General features: G+C 39.4%; 1 protein-coding gene across 5 annotated transcripts in view; it reads left to right on the forward strand.

The window, feature by feature from the left end:
• The window catches only part of AUTS2 (activator of transcription and developmental regulator AUTS2), a 1,332,985-nt gene that overhangs the window by 401,647 nt on the left and 904,245 nt on the right, over positions 1–27,093 (forward strand). The window contains exon 1 of one of the 5 annotated variants that reach the window (XM_075195010.1): positions 26,393–26,667. The exons of the other annotated variants lie outside the window; for them this stretch is intronic. Within the exon in view, the coding sequence (XP_075051111.1) occupies positions 26,620–26,667 (48 nt within the window). The 5' untranslated portion in view covers positions 26,393–26,619. Of the gene's footprint in view, positions 1–26,392; positions 26,668–27,093 lie in introns of those variants that run through there. 5 annotated transcript variants of the gene reach the window in all.

Here is a 27,093-nt window from a genome sequence, read left to right on the forward strand (position 1 = left end):
TGCCGGTTATAGCTCCTGTGTTCCAGTCTGCTAACCTGCTAGTTCCTGTCCTGTATCCTGATATCTCTATTTGACTCCCCATGTATGACCCTTGGCTTTGATTTGGACCTTGCTCGTGTTTCCTGTGACCCTGATCTTTGGCCTGTTTACCCGTTCTGCTATTTGCCTGTGACCCCTGACCTCAGCTTGTTCATCGATACTGTTGTCTGCTGCCGGCCCTTGACCTCTGCGTGGACCTGACTTCTCTTGCCTGGGTTCTCCCCAGCTGGTACGCACTTCACGACCCTCTGTCAGTCTGCGGCCCAGTCTGTCCCCACCATCAGGGGCTCCAGTGAACACCTGACTGGCAGAGTAGATTCCGGGTTGTGTTGTGCCGGCTGGAGGGGTTCCTAACAATGGCATTGTCAGTGAGCAGCTTATGTGGTATACCATAGGTAGAGAAGTATCTTTCATTTTGTTAATTACCGTGGCACTCTTCAATTTAGGAAGATAGTCTATCTCGGAATATGAGTCAACTAATGCGAGGTGCTCTTTCCCCCTCCACGCAAAAAGATCTGCAGCAACGATAGATCAAAGGGGGTCAATTACCTCATGGAGAGTGAGTGGTTCTTTGGCCGGCCAACCATACAGGACGACATGCACAACCATTGGCAAAGGTCATCCCTGAGTGTAACTTCACATAGCTCTTCGATGTGCCGGGAGGAGACGACATCAAACTTTATAACATCCAAGTCATCATCAGCATCAGGGACACTTAAGTCTGGAAGGTGAGGATGTGATAAAGCATCAGCTATGTGGAGGTCCTTTACACGCTTGTACACCACATCGAGATGGTACCTTTGGAACTTGAGCATGAACCGTTGGATATGTGCTGAAACAATATGCATAGGCTTGCGGAGAATAGTAATCAGTGGTTGGTGATCTGTTTCAACCACCACTGGACGTCCATAGATGAACTCATGGAACTTTTGACAGACAAAGACAAGGGCAAGCAGTTCCTTTTCAATCTGAGTGTACTGTGACTCAGTGTCTGTAAGGGCTCTGGATGCAAAACTGATGGGTTGGGGCAGCACGATGGCTTAGTGGTTAGACTTCTGCCTCACAGCACTGATGTTATGAGTTCAATTCCATACCATGGCTTTATCTGTGTGAAATTTGTATGTTCTCCCTGTGTTTGCGTGGGTTTCCTCCGGGTGCTCCGGTTTCCTCCCACACTCCAAAAACATACTGGTAGGTTAATTGACTGCTATTAAATTGCCCTTAGTCTCTCTCGGTCTGTGTGTGTGTGTATGATAGGGGATTTAGATTGTAAGCTCCAATCAGGCAGGGACTGCGGTGAATGAGTTCTCTGTACAGTGCTGCGGAATCAGTGGCGCTATATAAATAAATGTTGATGATGGGTTTGTTGTGCTACAAACAGACAGCACCAAGACCTTACTGGAAAGCATCAGCAGAGATGACCACATGAACATGTGTATCAAAGAACTGGAGCACTGGGCTAGAAGTGATCATAGTTAAAATATAAAACTAAGCAGACTTATATATTATATACTTATATATTTATATGTTTCTCTATTGAACATACAATAACTGAAGGAGAGTAGGGAGAGGTGTGGATTACATACCTAGTGAGAATTATATAGGTTGGGGGGTTCAATGGTAAGACAGGGCAAAATGTATTGTTCAATTAATGAGTGTACCAAGTTCCTGGTAGTGCCTAGTTGTATATGTATTCTCTATAAATACTACAGCGACTATAGCGTCTTTTGGTGCCAGTAGTGCCTGGCGGGGTGGGTCACTCTTGCTTGGTGCAATGTGAAAGAACAGTTGAATTGAATTTAATTCTACTTTCTACCACTGGTTACAGGTTAGTGTCAAGCCTAGTTTTTCCAGAGGAGGATGACTACCAGCAAACTAATACAACTATGTATTCTTTATATGTCTCATCATCATCATCAACATTTATTTATATAGCGCCAGCAAATTTCGTAGCGCTTTACAATTGGCTACGGACATTTTCCATTATCACAATGTTAGAGACCCAGAGCTGACAGTCAACTAATGAGGGAGCTAACTCATACTTACAATAATTTGGGATGAGCCCTCTTTCTGTATTTAACATATACCGATCAGCAACAAAATTAAAACCACTTTCATCTGAAGTGAATAACATTTATCATCTCATTACAATGGCAGCTGTTAAGGGGTGGGAAATATTAGGCAGCAAGCGAACAGTCAGTTCTTGAAGTTGATGTGCTGGAAGCAGGAAAAATGGACAAGAGTAAGGACCTGAGCGACTTTGACTAGGGTCAAACTGTGATGGCTAGACAACTGGGTTAGAGCATCTCCAAAAACAAAAGTCCTTGTGGGGGTATGCAGTAGTTAGTACCTACCTAAAGTGGTCCAAGGAAAGACAACCGATAAACCAATGACAGGGTCAAGGGTGCCCAAGGCTTATTGATGTGAGTGGGGAGCGAAGGCTAGCCCATCTGATGCAATCCCACAGAAGAGCTACTGTAGCACAAATTGCTGAAAAAGTTAATGCTGGATATGATAGAAAGGTATCAGAATACATAGTGCATCGCAGCTTGCTGTGTATGGGGCTGCGAAGCCGTAGATCTGTTCACCGTGAATCGCGTCATTTTGACAGCAAGATGCCGTTTGCGGGATATTTGCCTGCTCTCCCGGGAGTCCGGGAGACCTACCCGAATTTCGGGAGAGTTGGCAAGTATGCTTTTACTGTTTTTCTCGGGACAGACGCTTATAGAAAGTACTGTGCCAGAATGACTATGATGGTAAATTGCTCCGATAATGCATCTCTTAAAGCTGCAAAAACGAGCAATAAGAGATGCTGGTTTACAGGCTAAGCTTGTGAGAAAATAATAAATAGACCTGTAATTGTTTCACCATAACCATGTAGTGAAGTAGCAATTTGTTTCTATAAAGTATGTATTCTGTCTAACTATAATTTTTCACCAAAGCTGATTTATTATGAGACAGACTTGGAAACACACTCAGGTTTTTTTTAGATTACAGTCTGATTAAACAATGATGTATTAGGTTTTCTCCCTGTTGACATGTGGCAATACTTATTTTCTCAGGAGCAAGATCTGTAAACATATAATGACATCTACCACATGTTCAAAGTAAATGACCAAATGTGTGTGCAGTAAAAGCATTATTTTACAGAAATATGGTTTGTCTGCTACTGCAATTGCAAAAAAAAACACACCAAGACGAATATCTTTATATAATCAAAAGCAGACTGAAAAATCAGAGAAAATGTTCATACAGAATACATAATTAATTATATCACAAGAATATTGTTTTGTGCTTACTTTTTAATCACTTTATTCATGCAGATATTGTTTTAAAACCATAGATTACACATTAAATACAAGCCACCAACTAGAAAGTGCAATATAAATTAATAGAGTTGGACAATCAAATACCAGTTGATATACACTATATGGGCAAAAGTATTCGGATGCTTGACCATTATACCAACAGGGACTGTAATGACCTTGTAATCAAATACATATACTTTAATATGGAGTTAGTCCCCCTTTTGCAGCAATAACAACTTCCACTCTTCCTGGAGGACTTTCCACAAGATGTTGGAGTGTTTCTGTGGGAATTTGTGCTCATTCATTCTGTAGAGCATTTATGAGGTCAGGCACTGATGTTAGATGAGAAGGTCTAGCTCACAATCTCCGTTCCAGTTCATTTCAAAGGTGTTTAATGGGGTTGAGGTCAGGGCTCTGTGCGGGTCAGTCAATTTCTTTAAACCATGTGTTTGTAGTCCTTGCTTTGTACACTGGGGCACAGTTATGTTGGAATAGAAAAGGGCCTTCCTCAAAATGTTGCCACAAAGTTGGAAGCATAGCATTGTCCAAAATGACTTGGTATGCTGAAGCATTAAGATTGCCTTTCACTGGAGATGAGGCGCATAGCACAAACCCTGAAAAACAGCCCCATACCATTATCCCTCCTCCACCAAACTTCACAGTTGGCATAATGCAGTCAGACAGGTAACGTTCTCCCAGCATCTGCCAAACGCAGACTTACTGCCAAACAGAGAAGCATGATTCATCCCTACACAGAACATGTTTCCACTGCTCCACAGTCCAGTGTCTGTGTGCTTTACACCATTCCATCCGACGATAGGCATTGGTCTTAGTGATGCGAGACTTGCATGCAGCAGCTTGGCCATGGAAACACATTCCATTAAGCTCCCGCCACACAGTTTTTGTGTTTACATTAATGCCAGTGAAAGTTCAGAAATCTTCAGCTATGGAATCAGCAGAGCGTTGCCACTTTAACGCACCAGGCACCGCAGCAGTCATTGACTCTGCTCTGTGATTTTAAATGATTTTCCGTTTTCCTGGCTGGGTTGTTGTTGTTCCTACACGCTTCTACTTTCTACTAAAATCACTTACACATTGATCGTGGAATATCCAGCAGGGATGAAATTTCACAAACCGTCTTATTGCAAAGGTGGCATCCTATCACAGTACCACTGAGCTCTTCAGAACGACCTATGTTGTATTACAAATGTTTGCAAATGGCGACTGCATAGCTAGGTGCTTGATTTTATACACCTCTGGCAACGGGTCTGATTGAAATTCCTCAATTTAATAATTAACAGGTGTGGCCAAATACTATTGTCTATATAGTGTATTTGTGGTGATTTGACATAAAAACAGTTTGAGGTGGTACATGAAATATATGTACTTGACTGAGGTTAATCAAGTGTACTCTTGGTCACTTCTAATATACTGGCACATTATTATTTATTATTATCATTATTGCTGATTGGTTGCTGTAATTCAGTGGAAATTGCAGTGTCAATGAATAAAATGAGATAACCCTCTAACCAAGGCAGCAAGGAAGGAGTAAGAGGTCGGAGCCAGAACACTCAAGGTAATAAAATAGAAAACCATATTCCTATGTTAGATTAATAGGCCCAAGCCTTCACCTGTGGCCCCCAGCTCCATTCCTGCTTTATTGTCCAATTTGTTTGTTATAGCTTGTAACACTTGTTTTAAATGCCTGCTCATATGTTATTACCGATATAAGTCTGTTTATTTGATGAAATGTATTGTTCTATCTTATTGCTGAGAGTAATTGTGATGTGCACAATTGCGAAGGTTAGAGGGACACCCATGTTGCCCCTGATGTGTATCCGGTTGGCTATCACTCTATTATGTAATACATACTCCCTATGTACAATACTTGTAGGACATAGATATAAAACAATTGAAAAGTAATTTATTTAGCCTTAGGTGATCTGTGGCATCAGCTCTGGCTAGCACACTTCTCAGCCCTTTGAAATATTGTTAAATATAATGTACATTTCATTTCATTTCATTTTAATAACACTAAGTCATGTTTAAAATGGTATAGATAGCATTTTTAATTATTTCTAACAATGTGGTGAATATAGGGCATGGGGTAATTCTAGGTAGTGGATTTACTTTTCCTACTCAGACATGTGAAATAATTCCTTTGGCCAACAAAAGAAATTACAGCATCTTGCAACACATTCACATTATTACTTCATGTGCGAGAATAGGCATGTGGATGATTTTCTCTCAGGATTCACCTGTCAAAGTATTAAGTAAAAAGCATTGCATGACAATTGAACTGATAAAGTGACAGCTGTCTTTGTGACTGGGGATTGTGCTGCAAGAAAAGTCTATTACATTTCAAAGTTATAGCATCTTTAGTTATATTTGATACAACGCAGTGAGAAGCTTTATTATAGAACTAAATGCCTGCAATATATATATATGTAACACCTTTTACTATTTTAATATGACAGATTCTTGCAGACAACCACAAATATATGTTATACTATATTTTTGACTACAGCATGGAAAGTACTGATTACACAATAACAACAGTGGTGAATATCATATAGCACATCCCAGAAAATAATACATTCAATGTATACATCATCATCATCAACATTTATTTATATAGCGCCATCAAATTTCTTAGCGTATACAGAAATCAACACGTAATCTATATAATTTAAATAATCTTCTGGATCATATCATATTGCTCCCTAAATCACTTATTTATATCTATTCAACCCTAAACTTACAAATAATAAATTTGACTATTACGCTTCTAACAAACCTAAAAATAAAAAATAAATTACTTAGTAGGGTAAGTAATGTACTTACAGATGGTGAGGGTACAATTGTACTAACATTGAAGGGTTGTGAGCTAGCCTGTGCTTGTTAGGAATATCTTGTGGACTCTGGTAAGTGTTGTGAATCATGTATGTTATCTGTGTCACTGTTCACCTAAATGAATCAAGAAAAGCCAGGACAGTGCAATATTATATATGTTTGACGATATAAGTACAGACTGGTAGGGGAAGAAGGCAAGGAGTAATAATGGCGCCTTGGACCAGAAGTCCACCCCAAGTTTTTGAACATGCCATGGAGGTGACTCATTGCAGATGTGTTTTGGGGAAGCACTGGGTGCTAGCTGTCATTCCACCATGGATTGTACACTTCACTTCAGCTTCTCTATGTCAGTTGACCCCTGCAGTGACTTATATCCATAGTGATGACCTATAGTCGAGAGGTCATCAGTATCTTCTTCCCATGTAATACCATGTTATATCCTCATATTTCTACAATATTGCATCAATGTGTCCCAACTGGCTTCTTTCAGAGGAATGACAACATGCATCATGTCACAGCTCTCTGCACCTACCACAAGCTGTTTCTAAAAGGCACAGGCTAGCTCGTAAGCAAGTTGATGCTGGTACAATTGTGCCCTCAAGAATGTTACATACCCTACCTATACAGTTGCTGCCTCATCTGCATCATTTGCTTGGCAGAACTTACACTGTTAGCACAGTAAGATAATTTTATTGTTAAAAATTTGATCTGTGCAAATGTATCAGTTATCAGTGATCAGATAAGTTGTTAAGAAAACAAGTGCAATTTCCTTGGTAACAAAATGGGTCATTGTATCTGCGCTATCTTTGGATGGTGTTAGGGTTAAGCTGACAATTCCTTGCTGTATCTTCTGTTAAAACTCAAATGGAGATTCTCCTTTCCAGCGTGTGCACAATGGCACAGTGTAGTGATTGTATGTAGCTTTGAATAAACACGAATACCAGATAAGTATGTTAGGAACAGCAGCATCAGAACCGTTTACGTAATAATAATACTAATAATAATAATATTGTAGATTTGTAAGGTGCCACAGTGCTCTGCAGCATCGTACAGTAGTGGATGCAGTAAGCACATAAAACAGAGACATAAAAGGTGGACAAAATGAATGGAGACATGAAAACAAAGGGTATGAAGGACCCTGCTCATTAGAGAGCTTACATTCTACGTGTAAGAGGCCACAGCTGAAACAAGGGGAGCTCAGAGTGGAGATTGGGACAGTTGTGAGGATGCATTAGTGTGAATAGTGTTATCGGGGATAAGGTCACCTCTGAAAAAGAAATGGCTTTTCAAAGAGTCTCTAAAAATTTGAAGGCTGTTTGAAAGTCTGATTGAGCGTGGTAGGGAATTCCATAAGTGGGGAGCAGCACCGGAGAATTCTTGTAGGCAGGGGTGAGAGGTGGTTACTAGGGACGAGACAGATCTAAGAGGGTGGGAAGGAGATTCATTTGATATGAGATGTGAGATGTATGCAGGAGTAGCTTTGTTGAGGGCTTTATAGGTAAGGGTGAGTAATTTGAATTTTATTCTGGAGGACACAGGGAGCCAGTGTAGGGATTTGAAAAGTGGTGCAGCAGATGTGGAGCGGTGAGAGATGAAGATCAGTCTTGTAGCAGCATTTAGGAAGGATTAAAGTGTGGATATATGTGTGTCAGGAATGCCAGATAGCAGGAGGTTGCAATAGTCAAGAGGGGAGATGATGAGAGAATTCATAGATAAGAGTTTTGGTAGCATTTTGAGTAAGAAAAGGGTGTATTCTGGCAATGTTTTTAAGGTGGAGTTGACAGGACAGGGAAAGAGTCTGGATGTGACGAATAAAGCAGGGGGTGGAGTCAAGTGTGACACCAAGACAGCGTGACTAAGGAAATTGTGGTGTTATTGACAGTGAGGGAGATTTGAGGGCAGGTGCTGACTTTGGCAGAAAAGAAGAAGCTCTGTTTCAGACATGTTGAGCTTTAGATAGCATTGATACATCCATGTGGAGATAGCACAAAAGCAATTTGTTACATAAGATAGTACAGAAGGAAAGAGGTGAGGGGGAAAAAATATAAATTTCTCTTCTTTCTTCTTGTCCTGCTGTCCATGCGGGCGCGCTGCCTGGTGAGGAGATCTCACGAGACTATGAATCATGGTCTCACAAGACCTCCTCTCTTGCAGCACGCTATGCACTGCACGAACAGCAGGGCAGTTAACAGCATCCCATTGGCTGTAAGCTGCGCCTGCCTAGAATCAATGGGAGGCCGCCCCCGACCCGATCACCGGCAATATTACATAAAAATCTTTGTTAGGGCCCCCAGCTGCCTGGAAGACCATTAGGTTAATCCGGCTCTGCACAGGACTCTGTAAGTTGTACTTCCTTTGTAAACTCTGGGACTTACCTCAAGTACAATTGAATACCCACATTTTTGTTAGGTAGATGGTGTAGCTACTAAGGTTGAAAGAAATTACATTTTGTTGAATAGATATTCCTGTGGAAGCGACATTTTTGTTCGAATAGCATTACAATTGGCTCTTGAATTGGTTCAACAACATTTGAGCTCTTTTGAATTGGTTCAACATTTGAGCTTTTGACCACTCTTCCTTGGACATTAAGGTTTGATGATGTCATTCCTCTACTTTCTCCAACAACGACATAAAATAATAAACATAATGGAACCAAACCTTGAAATGATTTTCCCATCTTGTAATTTGTCCTTTTGATAATCTCATGCTAACACTTCTTTACCAACATCATCAACATTTATTTATATAGCACCAGCAAATTCCGTAGCGCTTTACAATTGGGAACAAACATTAATAAAACAATACTGGGTAATACATACAGACAGAGAGGTAAGAGAACCCTGCTCGCAAGCTTACAATCTATAGAACAATGGGAGTTTGAAACACAAGGGCACGTGCTATATCATATTGCAGACTGGACCAGCTAGAATGCAAAGGTAAAAGTACTGAGTTCTTTACCAACATCAAAATTTCTGGACAGTTAGTTGTTAATTCGATCTATCAATTCCAGGCCACCATACATAATTTCTAGCTAAGACCTTTATTTTCTCTGTGCCAAGATGATCTTCATGCATTTCTTACAATATTCTTGTACGGATATTGATTTGTTAGAAGGAACTACTACTCTGAACCAACGTATTAATGTTTCTTGACATACAGACAGTTGGTCTCTTCTTTCTGAGCATCCTGAATACCATGTTTTAGCCAACTATTACTGTAATATCATAGACTTTAGATAATACTGGATCATTTCTGATTTCTCACTTGACGACAGAATTAGTTATTGGAAGCTGCTCTTCCAATATAGAGTGATGCATGTCTAGCTGTCACTGCAGGAACTCTGTGGTGTGGTGCTTGCAGCGATGCTTCAATTTTGTCATCGGACTTCTGCAATTCGTTTTGCTAATTACATTTCCACTCTAAAATATTTCTTCCTCACATTTATCTTAAATAGCTCTTCGTGCAGTCTTGTGAGAACACTTTTAAGATTGTTATATGATCCTCATAATTTTTTCCTGTAATTATAATATCATTGAGATCACATTGAGTACCAGGTATTCCTTGTGACACTTGATCGATTGCTCTTTGCCAAATGTCTGGAGCTGAAGCTATTCCAAAAACAAGACGGTTGTATTGAAATAAACCTTTATGTGTATTGATTGCTAAGTATTTCATTGATGTGTCTTCAACTTTCATTCGTAAATACACTTGTGCCAAATCAATTTTTTTGTATAGCAGTCTCGTCTTAACAGAGAGACACAGTTGTCCTCAATCTTTGGTAGCAGATATTGTACTCTGTGTGGTGCTGAATTATTTGTTGTTTTCAAGTCTCAGCATATGCGAATGCTTCCCGCTTTACCTCTCTCTTTAATACCGGAACTAAGGCCCACTCACTCCATTCTGCAGATGACAAATTTCATGAATTTTCTAGTTTCTTCAGCTCTGCCTCAGCCCTTGGCTATATAGCATATGGTATAGGTCGTGTTTTGTGAATTTTCGGAGTAGCTTTGCTGCCACACCACATTGGAAGCTCCTCCCATTACACAGGAAGACCAGGGCCCAGGTCCCATTACTTTGTACCTGCTCCTACCCCCCCTATCAGTGCCCTGTCACAGTAGCAATGTATCATGACATTTTATGAACTTTAATCTATTGGGGGAGGCTCTACAATCACTGTAGACTTAAGTAATGGCTGATTTAACTCACATGTCCTGGCTGCATTCTGCCCATGTATGACACAATTTTATACTAGCTAACACTTTATATGATTTACCGGTGGTTTCCTGGCAATTTCTTTGTGCAGTGATGAATGTGGTTTTATCAATGTTGTCAGTTGTAGTTTTGACTAAACAAGCAGACGCTGTACCATTTACTTTTGAACTCATGCACATAATATCAAAGAAGACAGTTGGGCATATGATATACATACATTTTGTAGAACACACTCCTAACATCTACCACTTTGGAAATATAAAGTAATGCACATATACTACACACAATTAGCATTATTGCTTAACAGTGCTGGGCCCTTTGGTTCAATTCAGGTTAAGGGTACTGTGGGGTTTATATGTTATCAATATGTTTGCTTGGGTTTCACCTGAGAGAGCCAAATTCCTGCCATTACTCTCAGTTGGCCGTCTGTTTCTTAGCCTGTGCTAGGAAAATTAAATTGCAAGCTCTGTTAGGACAGGGACTGATGTGTGATTAAACAGAACTCTATAATATATTCTCATTATGTAAACAACAGACTGTAGACATATCTGGCAGACTTTCATCCTCCTTTAAACATGCGCTCATCTCAATAATTCTAAAGAAACCATCTCTCGATCCAGCCTCTCTCTCCAACTACCGCCCTCCTTATCTTCTCCCCTTTGCCTCCAAACTACTTGAGTAATTAGTGTACAAATGTCTGTTTCACTTTCTCTCCCCTCATTCCAATCTCAACTCACTGTAATCAGGCTTCCTCCCCCAACATTTCACTAAAACTGCTCTCACAAAACTGATCAATGATCTACTTACTGCAAAGTCTTCATTTCTCCATGTTCATTCTCCTGGACCTCTCTGCTGCTTTTGACACTGTTGATTATCCTCTTCCCTTACAAACCCTTCATTGGCCATCGTGACACAGTTCTTTCTTCACTTCTTACCTATTGAACTGCTGCTTTAGTGTTTCTACCTCTGAAACATCCTCCCCTCCACTCCCACTCTCTATTGGGGTCCCACAAGTCTCTGTTTTTGGCCCTTTACTTTTTTCATTGTACACCTCTTCTCTTGAGGCACTAATGTGCTCATTCGGCCTCCAATAACACCTCTATGCTGATGACACCCAAATCTATATCTATTCCCCTGACCTCTCTACCTCTGTATTATCTTGTGTAACAATCTTTCTGCTATCTCCATATGGATGTATTAACGCTACCAAAAGCTCTAAATGTCCAAAACAGAGCTTCTTCCCTCCTGCCGAAGTCACCACATGCCCTCAAATCTCTCTCACTGTTAATAACACCCAAGCTCGCTGCCTTGGTGTCACACTTGACTCCACTCTCTGCTTTATTCCTCACATCCAGACTCTCTCAAAGTACTGTGGACTCCACCTTAATAACACTGCTGGAATACGCCCTTTTCTAACTCAACATGCTACCAAAACTCTTATCCATTCTCTCATCATCTCCCATATAGCCACACTTCAATCCATCCTGGCCTAGTGGTTAGCACTTCTGCCTCACAGCGCTGGGGTTATGAGTTCAATTCCCGACCATGGCCTTATCTGTGTGAAGTTTGTATGTTCTCCCTGTGTTTGCGTGGGTTTCCTCCGGGTGCTCCGGTTTCCTCCCACACTCCAAAAACATACTGGTAGGTTAATAGGCTGCTATCAAAATTGACCCTAATCTCTGTGTGTGTGTATGTGTGTGAGTCTATATTAGGGAATTTAGACTGTAAGCTCCAATGGGGCAGGGACTGATGTGAATGAGTTCTCTGTACAGCGCTGCGGAATTAGTGGCGCTATATAAATAAATGATGATGATGGTGATGATGATGATCCTAAATGCTGCTGCAAGATTGATCTTCCTCTCTCACCGTTCCACATCTTCTTCACCACTTTGCAAATCCCTACACTGGCTCCCTGTGTACTCCAGAATCAAATTCAAATTACTTACCTACAAAGCCCTCAACAACACTACCTCTGCATACATCTCAAATTTCTTATCAAAATACTCTCACTCCTGTCCTTTTAGATCTACCTCTGACCTGCGCCTTGTCTCATCTCTGCTAACCACCTCTCACTCCTGCCTACAAGACTTCTCCCGTGCTGCTCCCCACTTATGGAATTCCCTACCATGCTCAATCAGACTATCCCACAGTCTTCAAATCTTTAGATGCTCTTTGAAAACCCATAGCTTATTTAGAGGTGACCTTATGCCCAATAACACTATTCACACTAATGAACCCTCACAGCTGTCACAATCTCCACTCTAAGCCACACTCGCTCCTTTTGCTTCAGATATGCCCTCTTCAACTTAAATGTAAGCTCTCTAATGAGCAGGGTCCTCCATACCCTTTGTTTTCATGTCTACGTTTATTTTGTCTACCTTGTATGTCCTTGTTTTTTGTATGGACTGTATTCTATACTGTACGGTGCTGTGGAGCACTGTGGCGCCTTACAAATCTACGATTATAATAATATCTTTTTCTCCTTGCTAGGCCTGTAAATGTCCACATGTCCTTGTAAAAGTTCAGTTGCTTGAATAACTACATGATGAAGCATAGCTTTATCATCATGGGATACATTAAAGCAATACAATTTCCTTTGTGTATCACAACAATGTGATGTCAGCTTACCCATCAATGAGAGGCATTCTCAGATCAACATTTCTCTTGAGATAATGTGCTTTATGTTTCCCTTTCCTTTTTCAATTGTATAAGTGCTTATAATGGCAGCTGTTGGATAAGACCCAGAAGCTTAAAAGATTAAAGAAACCACTACAAGCAGTTAGGAGGAAGTCAAGGATGCGTTCATAGGATGTTTGCATTTCAAATGTAGTGGGTGAGTGGAAAATTGCAAACAGGCCATGCCTGGAGCGTGCATGTCTGTGAAGTATATGTGTGCTGCATGGGTGCTCTGTCTGCAAGAGGCTGTGTTATGATATTTCTGTTACATACAGAAGCTAACACAAACATACTTTGAAGTTGTACATTAGAATATTATGATTTTTATTTTCATCTGAAAGACTTTAGGGAAATTGCTGTTGTAAAATGAAATGGAATGTACGAAAAAAAAATTTTGATCACAAAATTGCCAAGTTATGTTAATGTTTGGATAAACAGTATAGTGTTTGTTTCATGCTTCCGCATAGGTGCTAAGTGTTCCTAAATACCAGAGACAGTCCTGGGTTTTAATGATGTGTCCCTGGATTTCTTTTGTCTATATAACTCTCCATATTTCTTTATATTGAGAACGGAACAATAAAATACTGTTTTTCTGTGTTTTGAATGCAGTTCTTACAGTCCATTCTTGTTCTTTTAATATTCATTGAAAATGAGCACTTAAAGTGGAAAAATTATGTTATAATGCTTGGGATTGTCGTGCTCCATAGTCCGTAGAGCTAGTATCCAATGTGAAGTGCTTACAATACCTAACTAAAAAGCAAAGCGACCATGGAAACTATTGCCAACTATACTTTATTATTATTATTAATATTAATTTTTATTTATAAGGCACCACTAGGTATCCGTAGCGCCGTACAGGGACAGACAGAAACATGATACAGGGTGAGACAGCACAGAACAGTTAACAAAAAGCACAATAACTCGGAAGCTCAATGTACAGCTAGAAGAGAGGTGCGAGCCCCCAGCGGGGTAGAGAGAGGGGGAGAAGGGCAGGAGGACCTCACGGAGGAGACAAAGAGCTGGAGAGCAGAGTTAAGGTGGTAGAGAACAGGAGGAGAGGAGGCCCTGCTCGAAGGAGCGTACAATCTAAGGGGAGGGTAGGACGGACAGAGACGCAAGGGTAGGAGGAGGAAAGGGGGAGAACGGAGGCAGAGACGGAGAGGGGGGGAGAGGAGAATGACGAGGAGGGAGGTCGGAGGAGGGCAGGATAGGGAGGGCGGTAGGTGGGAGGTTGGAAGGAGGTCAGTTAGGTGGGGGACTGGAAGACTTTAAGGAAGAGGTGAGTTTTTAAGGCCCGTTTGAAGCTGGACAAGTTGGGGGATGTTCTGATGGAGCAGGGGAGCTGGTTTCAGTGGAGGGGGGCAGCGCATACTTCTGTTAGTATTCTGGTCGAGCTGCGTAACTGTAATAAAGGAGAGCAGTACCCTTTATTCAGGGCCAGTGCTAGGGTTCTCGGTGCCCTAGGCAAAATTTCGCCGCCCCCGCCGCCCCCCGAACACACTAAATAAATAAATAAATAATTAGATTTTATTTACCTTTTCTTTCTCTAGCTGCTCCTCGCCTTCTTCACACAGGAGGCGGAGCGATGCATGCTGGGAGAGGAGGGGGCGTCGGGAAGAACTTTATTCACACTGTCTGTCAGTGACAGTGTGATACTTCACAGAGGCGCCGCCGGACAGATTATCACATGATCACTTACTGACGTCAGTGATTATGTGTGAGGAGATGCTCCGCTGCACTTCTCTCCCGAGCCGCTGACTAGATTAAAAAATCTAGTCAGCGGCGCCCTGCAGGTCCCGATGCCCTAGGCAACTGCCTAAGGTTGCCTAATGGGAGCGCCGGGCCTGCCTTTATTGTTTTGCTCTAGTACAGGCTTCACAAAAATGTTGCAAAATAGTATGAAAGCAATATGCATACCTCCCAGCTGTCCTGATTTTGGTGGGACATACCAATTTGTGGGCTGCTAAAGGGCGGGGCTCAACAGGAAAGTGGTCGGAGCTTTGCCCAACTATATCCATTTGTTTGGTCATGCTTGAGGTGGGGTTTATTTTGTCCTGCTTTTGGGATTCTAAATGTAGGGAGGTATGAATATGACATGTATGAAGCAAGGAACATTTCTTCCTTATATATTTCAACGTAGCCCATAAAATCACTCTTATCGTTCTACTTCAATATTTATTATATCTTAATTTTTAAAATATTATATTATAGTTTCATGGGCAATGGTACCTTTCTCTCAAACCATGGGTTAGTTTGCATATATAAATATATCATAACAGCAACAGTAATTCAAAGTGACACAACCAGATGGAATAGGCCAATTAATTTGTGTATTAAGGGCACATTCAGATGAGCACTTAGTGATCAGTTTCCCATGTCACTTTTCTGTATAAAACAGTGGCAAACGCCAAACGGGAAATAGTGTAGTCACAGGGATTATTGTGTCTATATTACTCTATGTAATTAGTTGAAATATATATTTTGAAATTATCTCTTTTTTTTCCACTATTGCTCCTTAGACCTCAGTGTTTATCCATGAATACTCTTTTCAGTTGCCATTTGTAATCTTACTTGTGTTTAGAATCATATCAATGCAATTTATATATTGGGGTTTGGGGTGCGGCAGTAAAATGACTTTTACTGAAATTAAGGTCATTTTTGAAAGTGCAAAGCACAAAGTGCAAAGATCTTTCCTATTTGTCCATTCATGGGTGTTCATCATACTTGCCTACTCTCCTGGAATTTTTGGGAGGCTCCCGAGTTTCGGGGAGTCCCCCCGTACTCCTGAAAGAGCAGGCAAACCTCCTGGATCCTATAAAATGCAAAATTCACAGCACGAATTGCGTCGTTATGCCCCGCATTCAATTTTCAATACCTTGAAATTCTGTATTTTTAGTGAGAATGGGGCTACAACGTCATCATGCCCCCTCTTACCCTCTGTCACATGACCTGTACTCCGAGAGCACACATTTAAAAAGCAGGCAAGTATGGTGTTCATATTGCAGATCTGACTGGGAATGCACGTGGTAGAAAGACTGCAAATGCGACTTCAAGGTCCGCATTACTACCACTTTTGACCACCCCCTCAGTTATTTTATATTATACTTTTTTGGTATTCTCATAAAACACAATCCATTTAGTCTTATTTACAGCATATTTTAAGTAAATCATGAGAGTGCGATTATATTGGGACTGTCTGGAAATGCCTTCCCCACCCGTTTAATCTGGTCTAAAAAACAAAACTCCATTTTGCATGTGGGTACTCATATTGCTGCATTGATAGTCTAGCTCACAATCAGCAAAGAACAGGGGAGGGCTGGCAAACTTTATCGCAGGGATCAAGACTTGACTCAGCAGCCTATTTTAAATGAACAAAAATGTAGGTGGCCCAGTGACACAGTCCAAGGTAGCCCACTATGGGGCCGACCCGGGGGGCAGATGCAGACTGTTGATGAATTTTAGAAATTGTTTTAGGATTAGCCTCTGTTTATGTAAAATATAAGTTTGCCTATGCATAGATGTACATCTTCGCATCTATAATATAAATGTCTAGTGGCGTGTGTTAGTCTGTCTGTGTGTGTGTGGAAAAAATAAAACCAAGCTGCAGCGCCACCTGCTGGGCGGAGTTATACACTGACCTACTAAATTCTTAGTGTGTGTGGAAAACAAAATTCAGAAAGGGCTGAAATTTGGTATAGTAAGATGTTTTTAATTTGTTAATTGAATTTGTTAATTGTTAAAAGTGTTTATAAAGATTTAAAAAAAATATATATATATTTCTTGAAGGAGAAGTGACAGTTGGGAGTGGTTGGTGGTTGCCGGGGGTGACAGTGGGGAGTGGTTGGTGGTTGCCGGGGGTGACAGTGGGGAGTGGTTGGTGGTTGAGGCCTGGGCTATGGCCCAAATGCATGACAAGAACCTTTTTAACACCTTAAGTAGCTTGATTTGACTAGAATGCATGAGTATCATGCACGGGTTAACTTGTATATATATAAAGTGAAAAGAAAAATGTATTTGTTTAAGCAATGTCTAAATATATACATAAAAAATATAATGGATGAAAATTGTTTTTCTATTTATTTTTCTATAATCTTAAAAAAGACCGTATTGTATGTGTTCAAAATTTTATATTTCTGGGCCAAAGATCTCCTCTAAAGATTACATTTAGCAAATTAAATACTACAATTAACTGAACATGTTACAGTATTGCTCAGTTGAAAAGATGCTAATATTGCACCAATAATACATTATTTAAGCAAAACAATGTAAAGCTCAAATGTTGGTTACTGTTGTGTGAGTCTGATAGTGTAGTAGACTAAACAAAATGTGAAGCTTAAATCTATTTGATTAAGTCCATTCTGTCTATTTATGTTATACTTACTGAAAGTGCTATTACAACATCAACAATTGCAATCTTGTAATTTGAGACATCTGATACAGATATTTAAAACAATTTTACAGGGGCATAGCTCTAATGCACTCGGTAGCTAGAAAATTCCCAGAATGCGAATGTTATTTGCTAGCCATTACCATAATTGATGCACAAAGGCGGTATAAAGACAGTAATTAGATGTGTGTGGGAAGCTAGATAAATGTCAGGGAATATTAAGCATTGCAACCTAATTTTAAAAGGAAAATGTATGCAATTAAATTCAATTGACAAAAGGAAAAATATATTATTTTTATTACAAATAATAAACTGTAATATCCAGAATTACTTGTACATTAGCATTAAATGTTGATTTCCTACTGTTATAATCTAAATTCAATACTTTAGGGGTCATACACAGCTTTTGGTGTTACAGTAGCTTGCATCTGAAATGACTTTAAATATATGTTTGCAAGCAGAAAGAATACATTATCTCACTATTTTAAAAATGGTTTAGATCGACACCTATCTTTTTGGATGAAGAGGCCCATATTCTGGACAATAATAATTTGTTCTGTGCAGTTTGTTGCATAGTGTTCATTTCTAACCTATTATATTGCACTACATTGGTTATCATTAACAAAGAGACAACTATAAAGCAATGCAGAACTGTCTTTCTGCACCAATTTGTACATCGTTTCATGGTGCCACATGCTGGTTCACCCCGCATGTGCTTTTGCAGCAATACTTTCCATTGCATTTAGTGGTCTTGCAACCATCATAACAGTGTACATTATATTCAACTAAATTGCATACTCTAAAACTAATAAACAAATTCAACATACATAGTCCATAAAAATATTCCAGTTAAATAAATCACCTCTTAAAACATATATTTCATTTCAAATGTTATAAATTCATAAAATCATAAAAGATAAGGCTAACCTTAGGTAAAGATCTTGAAAATATTGAATTTAGCCAATATGTTGGCTAAAGTAAACATTTCACCTTAAAGTACATCTAATTAGATCTTAATAATTTCCTTTTGTCTCCTAAAATAATGCTAGTTGGAACCTAATTTATTTCTTAATTACTCATTAGAGTAAGTGGACATTGGGGATGTCCAGTTGGAGGGGTCAATACACAATTAGCCAATCAGAAGCAGATAGCTTGTGCTGATAATAGTCATCATCATAATTGTATAGCATTGCACCAGCGTTAAGGCACTAGAAAAGATACATCTTTTAAAAGACGTGTCTGCAAAGGCATCTATGTCTAATTATGGCACATCCTTACATGGCCTACACGTACCCAGCACTGCCTACCACCACCGCCTGCTCCCATTTTGCCTCCCTAGGTGTAAGTAGACACAAGTCAAAGATACACAAAAATGTGCATACAGATGTATGCACACACATTTCTGGTGTGCATGCGCATTATGGAAATGTGCATTTACATAAAAAAAAAAGATGAAAGTTCAACTCTAAATGACCTGCATGATGTATATTTGCATTTGTACAGCGATACAGATAATGGCAATAGTGATAAGTACCAAAACAAATTGTGTTTTATGGCAGTCAGTGTGTTTGGAAAAATTCAACAGTTGAGATCACATGAAATCCCTGTAACTTTATATACTTATATAGGTAATGACACAAATGAAGTACACTGTGCTTTGTGACAGACAATGGGTTTAAATGTGTAAGTGAAAAGTCGGCATAAATATTTTATTTTTGCTTTGTGCTTGGCCTGATTTTCCAGTTAGTGCTATTTATGACAAATCAAGGGCAAATAAGTAACCAACAGTGAATTTCTGAAAATTTGATTTTCAGAATTGGACAAATTGTTTTTCAAGCAGCATAATAACAACATTCAAACACAAAAAAATGACATATCTAATAAAGACAATGCCCACTCAATCTTTAATTTAAGACATAAATGATGCTAAACTGAGCAATGTTTTAGGAGAAAAGCATAAAATTTTAAATTTGTGTCTAGTCCCCAAGTGACATTATTTTACAGGTTTGTTTTTACACCCTTTCCACCATGTGCATTTCCAGCTGTACCAACAATCCCACAAAAACTTAGGACGAGTAACTTGCTCCTCCCCCATAAAAATAAGCCTAGAAAGTAAGATTTCATTTTAATTTTGAGATTTTTTTAGTTAATATCAAGATAGATCACCAACTATTGTACAAGACTGCAAAAAGTTGTGCAAGGAGAGAGGAAAATGCAGGCTATTCAGTAAATTAACTGTAAGCAGATGGAGTCTTCCCCTCAATATACCATATTTTGTTCATTGGCAAACAAATCTAGTGCCTCAGATATATCTAAGGGACAAGTTATGGAATTTTCAATGCATATAATAGCCTTCAACTGAGTCATTTTTTTGCCAAAGTGCACAAGGCGGTTAATTGTAATATGTCTTAATGTTTCAAGTTCTGAAATGAAAAACAAGCAACTCTTACGGACAAAGCTGGTCAAATTGGAACCCAAACTCATAGAGAGAACTGTGGGTTTCCGGACCCCCATGAATCATTGACACGCCTCCCATGGTAAATACACCAGTGCTAGAGCAGTTCTGAGGGAAGGGGAGCAGATGACAAATCAGGAATAAAGATGTGCTGTTGGAGTTTTCCTCTATCTGCAAGAGACAGACAATTAGACAAATTTGTGCAAACATAAATGTTTTGCACTCCCAGATATATATATATGTCCTTTCATGTCTGCATTGTTTGCACTAGCACGCCTGAAGTGCAGTCACATTTATTACTGCTGTCTGGATTTTGTCCATTGTAGTAATTGTACAACTCTTTGTCAGGCTTATGGAGTAAAAATTGTTAGTAAACATATTCAGTTCTGCACAGATAAAGTGCAATAAAGCTTATGTTTCTGTTATAGTCAGAAAATATTGTGACGTCTATGTGTAGATAAATTTCATGTACTGACATCCAAGGGTAATATTTATTTTTGCAGTAATTGTATTGCCATGGTTGAAAGAGTCCCAAAACAGCTATTAGGAACAGTACAGTATGTCGTTTTCTGCGGCAGAACTGGCAAGACTCTCCTGCATAATATTCTAAATTATTTTAAATGATATACACATTTTTTAATAACTCTGACAACATGAAACATCTGTTCTCAGATAGTATGAAGTTATTAATTGCTCATTGGTATTATTTTTACCCATCCAGCAGGAATTATATGTACCCTTTTTTTTTGACAGATTGCGTAACAGTACAACAGAAGATATTTTTAAAATTAAAGATTTAAGTGAGCAATCTCTCCCCTACCTCATTAATCAGTTTACATTGTACCAGACATGCACGTGCTAATTAGTTGCTTTGTTCTTTTGTACTGAATTGGTTTTATCAATAAAATAAATAATTATAATTTCTATTAATTCATTTTTCATTTTCTTGTGTTCAGTGTTTTCCAGTGAACTGATGCATAATTAGTAGCTAAATGTTGTTTATTAGTGTGTGTTTCTGTAATAAGTAAAGATAAGTGATGCAGTCATCATCATCATCAACAGTTATTTATATAGCGCCATTAATTCCGCAGCATTGTACAGAGGGGTTGGCTACGCTTGATTGATGCGGAAAAAATCAGACATCGATAGGCCCTCCAACTAAAATCCGAATTTATGGGAAACCGATGTGAATAGAAACAGACTTACCTTGAAGCCGACGCTGGAGATCTCTGATTGACTCACCATGCTGACAGGAAGTTGTCCCGATTGGAGAAGTGTCATCACGACGTGTGTCAATAGAAATTTAAAGCAGCAATGCCGGGTTAAGTGTTTAAACACTTAACCTTAGGGGTCCCCACATTGCCGCTTTAAATATCTATTGACAGTCGTCGCGATGACATCAAGCTGCATTGGCGAATGTTTGTCCAATTGGGAAAAGTTGGTGTCAGCATGGTGAGCCAATCGGAGATCTCCAGCCTCGACTTCAAGTTAAGTTTGTTTCTTTTCACATCGGTTATACCACAAATTCGGATTTTAGTTGGAGGGCTTGCCGATGTCGGATTGGTGGTAATCGTGAAAATGATTACCACCGGTACAGAGAACTCACATCAGTCTCTGTCCCATTGGAGCTTACAATCTAAATTCCCTAAAACACATACACAGAATGATAGAGACTAAGGAGAACTTGATAGCTGCCAATTAACCTACTAGTATGGTTTTGGAGTATGGGAGGAAACCGGAGCTCCAGGAGGAAACCCACGCAAACACGGGGAGAACAAACTCCACAGAGATAAGGCCATGGTCGGGACTTGAACTCATGACCCAAGTGCTGTGAGGCAGAGGTGCTAACTACTAAGCCACCATTAAGACAAAGTTTTTACCAGGTTTGGTCTATAAACTAATTTGCAAATAACGGAAACATTCTGGCACCTTAACATAATCAGAATACAGGTAACACATGACTTCAGTAAAAGTGTCTGTAAACCTTTCTTTTATTGTGCACTGTGAAGAAACCATCCTTAGCTGGGATAGTGGTTACCCTCTGTGGGATTCATCTAACTCGGTTAGTACAGTATATCCAAAATAAGGCTTTATTACAACAGCACAACACCATAAGACATTCACAAAGTTCAGGGTAAATAAAGCGTGTGCCCTCCCGCAGCCTCTTGCAATCAGCTCTGAAAAGTAATAATATCAGTATGTTTAAGAATCATATCCTCCAGCAGTATTACCACTACCGTTTAGCCAAACAGTTGCTATGTCGCCCAGCCTGGGATACTGGCTCACACAGACCCTGTCCTGGTAAGGTTTATTCCGCTGACACTACAATGCCTGGGCCAGCGTCATTTTAGCTGATGTCTTGTACAACTGGATCCTCCAAACTAGAATAGCCTCTATTGCCATTCTACTCTCCTTGCATCCAGGGAGTAGGGTCAAGATGTCCCAATCCTCCCACTTTCATAAAGGGTCTATCAGTGAACACTTAAATTTTTTAACTGTTTGACATACAAACCAAATCTAAGCTACACCTCATAACAATGGACAGTTGAGACAAATGGTAATTACCTTAGCTAACACTAGCAAAATGACTTCTGCTGTCCTGTTCTTTTCACAGAATATGGCAATATTCTTTATATTTCTAATACATACAATATTGCAGGTAATAGCAAGAGAAAAATGTACCTAATAACATGAAATAACACTACAGATAATACATCGATGCCTTGGTGTATATACTTAGACTTGGCCAAGGACAAACTGTGAGAAACAGGTGACGAATGAAAAGTCTTCAGTCCTGTAGAATCCCGTTCCGTCACAAGCACCATTTGCGACACTACTGAAAGTAAATCCGACTAATTAAATCCAAAAACTGATATACCGGATGCAAGCTAAAAATGTAGCAAAGTGAAAGAAGAAATTATAGTTACCAATGTGTCCACCTCTTCCTAATAGCACAGGATCTTGTGAGGAAACTAAGGCAGTTGCATATGGTACCCAGACCTCGACAGATTATCCAACCCTGTTACCAATAAATTAAACATAAAAGAATGGAGCAACAAAGTGAGACAGAAGGAAAAGAATGGAACAGATGAGTGAATTAAAATGTGTTATGACTGACATTATATTCTTCAAATGTTTACCATCATCTCCATCCTCTTTTATATTGGTATGACAATAACAATGTGTACAACATTGCAGCCGAAAGAAACAGAATAGATACTAATGGTACAAGGCTCTTATGTGCAAGCAGCATGCTTCAGCGCTTGTCTAATTGATTAACTGCGCAAGAGCCTTGTCCATGCATATAATCTTCTATGTGAGTGAGGCACTGCAAAAAAACAGAGCAAGGATCTTTTTAGAACAAACACAGTGCTTATCGGTATGTGAAAAGCCTTTGCGGATTCTTCTTTATCTCATATCCAACATGTGTTCTCAAATCCCTGATTACATCAAACGCTTCAACAACGCCAACATTGTTAAATATTCTCATTCTGCCTCCCGTCCTGTGAATATTAATGCCAAGGACAGCAAATCTATAGCACCCAAGCAAACACTGCTTCAACATTTACATCAAAATTATTGTTGCTGCTACCTCATTCAGAACTTTAGCAGGCAGTTCAGAGGTCCACCAATTTATATGACAAAGCCAGTTCCCAAGCATTTGCATTGTAGTATGAAATTGCACAGTGATAGAGATGAGAAAATGGATAATAGCAAATTTAGAAGGTCAATTATGTAAGTTAATCAGCAAGGTCGAGATAGTGATGCGTGTATCTCTGAGCTTGTAGGTTCAATATTTAAAGTTTACACAATGGGTAATTTAAAAGTGAAAGTAACAGATTAATAAATTTGTGAAACCCATCTTTTTCTTTGGTTTGAACTGGATCTTTCATTGACAACATCCGCTTATATAAAGTTCACTTATTTAGGTCTAACACCATATTTCACTTTCTATAACCAGATAACCATAGTCAATAAAATGTTAAATTAATCAATTTTAACATTTAAAAATCCAACAAAAGCAGCAGCGCAAGGGCCCGGGCCGGGCCCCCGGACATGCCCGGGCCTGGGTAATTAGTACCCGCTCCCCCCCCCCTCTCGGCGGCCCTGGTCGTCAAGTCTGTACAGCCATGTGACAGTAACTTCTTAAGCTAGTGGGGTAAGGGACAGATGATGTGGTAAACCTGCCTGGCATTTATTTACTGCGTGTATATAACATTCTATTGTTGTTTTTAATACAATAAATATACTGTTGTACTTTTCTAACTGCATTTGCCTGAGTGACTAATAAGAACCCTAGAAGGTACTGGGTAGTGTTCCCTGGCATAGGAAGGCTTACCCAATATAACACAGCATCATCATTTTATTTGATAACAGCAAATATGGGTTATTTTCAATATGTTTTAAAACAAAAGGTTATTTTCCTATATTTAAAAGCATAAATATTAGTAATGACCCCTGTGTTTTGATTCTGGTTCTAAAACGTCTTTGTGTTTTGGTTTTGTTACAGCTTTTGACCAAAAATCCTGAAAGGTTTTGGTTTTAGTTTTGGATCTGGATTTAATAAAAAAATGTGAAAAATAGGTTAAATGATGTGATTTTGAACTGTTTTTTTTATACTATATAACTACTTATAACATTAATATTAGAGATGTTCACTGACCCCCATGTTTTGGTTTCAGTTTTAGTTTTGGATCTGGATTGACTTCGTGTTTTGGTTTTGGATCACGATTTTTTTCAAAATACCAATTTTTTTTGCTTAAATCACATAAATTGGCTCTTGTTTTATCCCTCTATTATTATTAACCTCAATAACATTAATTTCCATTAATTTCCAGTCATTTTTTGTCAAGTGACTAGAACACTGCTACCCCTCCTGTCTCTGTATGAACAATGGCACTGAGCAATGGCACTGTAGACTGGAGAGTGACAAGAACACTGCTACCCCTGTTTCTGTGTGAACAATGGCGCTCTATCTCCTGGGGAGGGAGGTACTTATGGAATCCAAAACCTGCGAGATCCGACAACACAATGATGAAGTTTTGCCTCGATTTTCCCTCGATTTTGCCTCGATTCAGATCTGATGATGCGCAAAAGTAACAAGCCGGTCCTACTCGGATCCCCTAAGTTTGAGTGGGCTCGGTTTTCAGAACACTGAGCCGGAGCATCTCTAATTAATATTCATTTACAGTTATCTACAGTCTATTTTCTTATGATCTCTTCACAACTGTCCAAATTTTCACTAATTATAGCCAAAGTCTGCAGTGAGCTGGCTAACTAAAATTAGTGACAAAGTAGCGACAAAAATATGTGGCAGTTTACTAAATGATTCAATTACCAGTTTTAATTTCATTATCTTTTAGTTCCCTTCCATATCTCACATTATAAGTCAACATTTCAGTCCTATATTTGGACTTTTGTCAAGACAACCACATAGAACAACAGAAAAGACAGGTATTAAAAACTACATGTAGTTAGTTACCTGACTTCTTATGCGATCCTAGATTGTATTCAGCTGCAGCTCATGATTCATCAAAAGGTGATAGCCTGCAAATCATTGTAAAATATATGAGGCAATGACTCCACTGTGTTCTCTATGAGGCACTGCAAACAATATGCATTCCATCCTGGAATGCATAACTGGAAGTGCCTAAACCGGAAGTGCCAAAACTGTAAATACACAAACAAGTTTTTAATATAACAACCAATCACAGCGATTCCTAGGTACGTCACTTGGACACCTGGCTAGCAGGTGTGTATTCCCCATGAGTACCTAAAACATATACTAAAGAGGTGCAAAAATGCACCTCCACTATCAAATGCACACCGGTGGTATTCGTTAAAGCTTGATGCACTTTAACCGGAAATGCAATTATGCACTTCCAGTATAACAAGCATTTTGGTTCCATATTTTCCTGGAAATTATGTTTTACCTCGTTTTCAGATCGGATTTTGGAGCGATCTGAGTCGTGTTTTGTATCTACTCGGAATCCCCAAATCTCGGATCTGTCGGATTTCTCTGAATCCAAAACGCCAATCTCTAATCAATATAAATGTTAAGTAAAAAATGATCCTGTGAGTATTTTCAAATTGTGCTGAAATTTTTTATTAGTCTAGCAAATATTTGTAAATTGAAGCAGGAGTATTTGTATGCCTTTGTTTTTTAAGTCTCCTTGCTCACAGGTGGATGAAAGGCAGAGAATATAGCAGAGCACTATTAAGGCTTATAAGAGTTAATCTTTTCACGCTAAGATCCCTGACTGGGCAGCATGTTGTCAAAATAATGTTTAGCCAGGTGTTAATCCGTGTCTAGAGGGAAGTGCAGGAATTCATTATTCATCTAACTGGAGGGAGGTCGTTCTCATGGGATGCTGCCAGGTCTGAAGCCAGCCTTCTCCTGGCTTACTGACATGTGCCATTTCTGATGAACGCAGCTGAAGTCCATTTGAGGAATTCTCTTGTCAGGCAGCCAAGCTGACAGAGAAACACAGCGCGGAGTATTCACAGAGCACTCTGGATGGAGAGAGCTAGATCACAGCAGGGCTTAGTGGGCAGCTAGGAAGAATCTAAAGGCTTTGTCAGTGTGTAATAGTTTCACAAAAAAAGGATAAACCTAATTGCAAGCATTAACCATTTGTTTGGATCCCTATACTACACTCGGCTAACTTTCAAGACGAGTTTAGGAGACAATGATCAAGTCCAGCTGGTTTTATGTCAAGTTCAAGTACGCAGAGAAGGTAAGCCATCATTTCCTGACTGCCTTCAATGTTTTTGGCTTTGTGCCTTGTGTTTTGGTTTATCTTTTATCAAGCACCTTGTACTGGGCGATAGATTCATTGGCTATCTTCACTTGGGTGAGAGATAATCGTTTTAAATATTTCTCTGATTCACTGTAGGAACAACTGATATAAATTCTAAATTACAAATGCAATGTAAAAGCCCCCAATAGAATTTACATGTACACAGTGACAGTCAAGTGCTTTTATTAAGTTACTGTCTGGTGTAAGAATGATACTTTCAATGAAATATGCTATATATCAGAGGTTATGTCATGGTGTGTTGGGTTTGATATATCCCCACTCCCCCAATGGGCTACACAGCATTCACTGCCAAGCATAGTACACTATGCTGCATCTGTAAGTATACTGCAAATGTCAGTCGTT

This window comes from Mixophyes fleayi, chromosome 2, assembly GCF_038048845.1.
Source record: "Mixophyes fleayi isolate aMixFle1 chromosome 2, aMixFle1.hap1, whole genome shotgun sequence".
Taxonomy (NCBI): Eukaryota; Metazoa; Chordata; class Amphibia; order Anura; family Limnodynastidae; genus Mixophyes; species Mixophyes fleayi.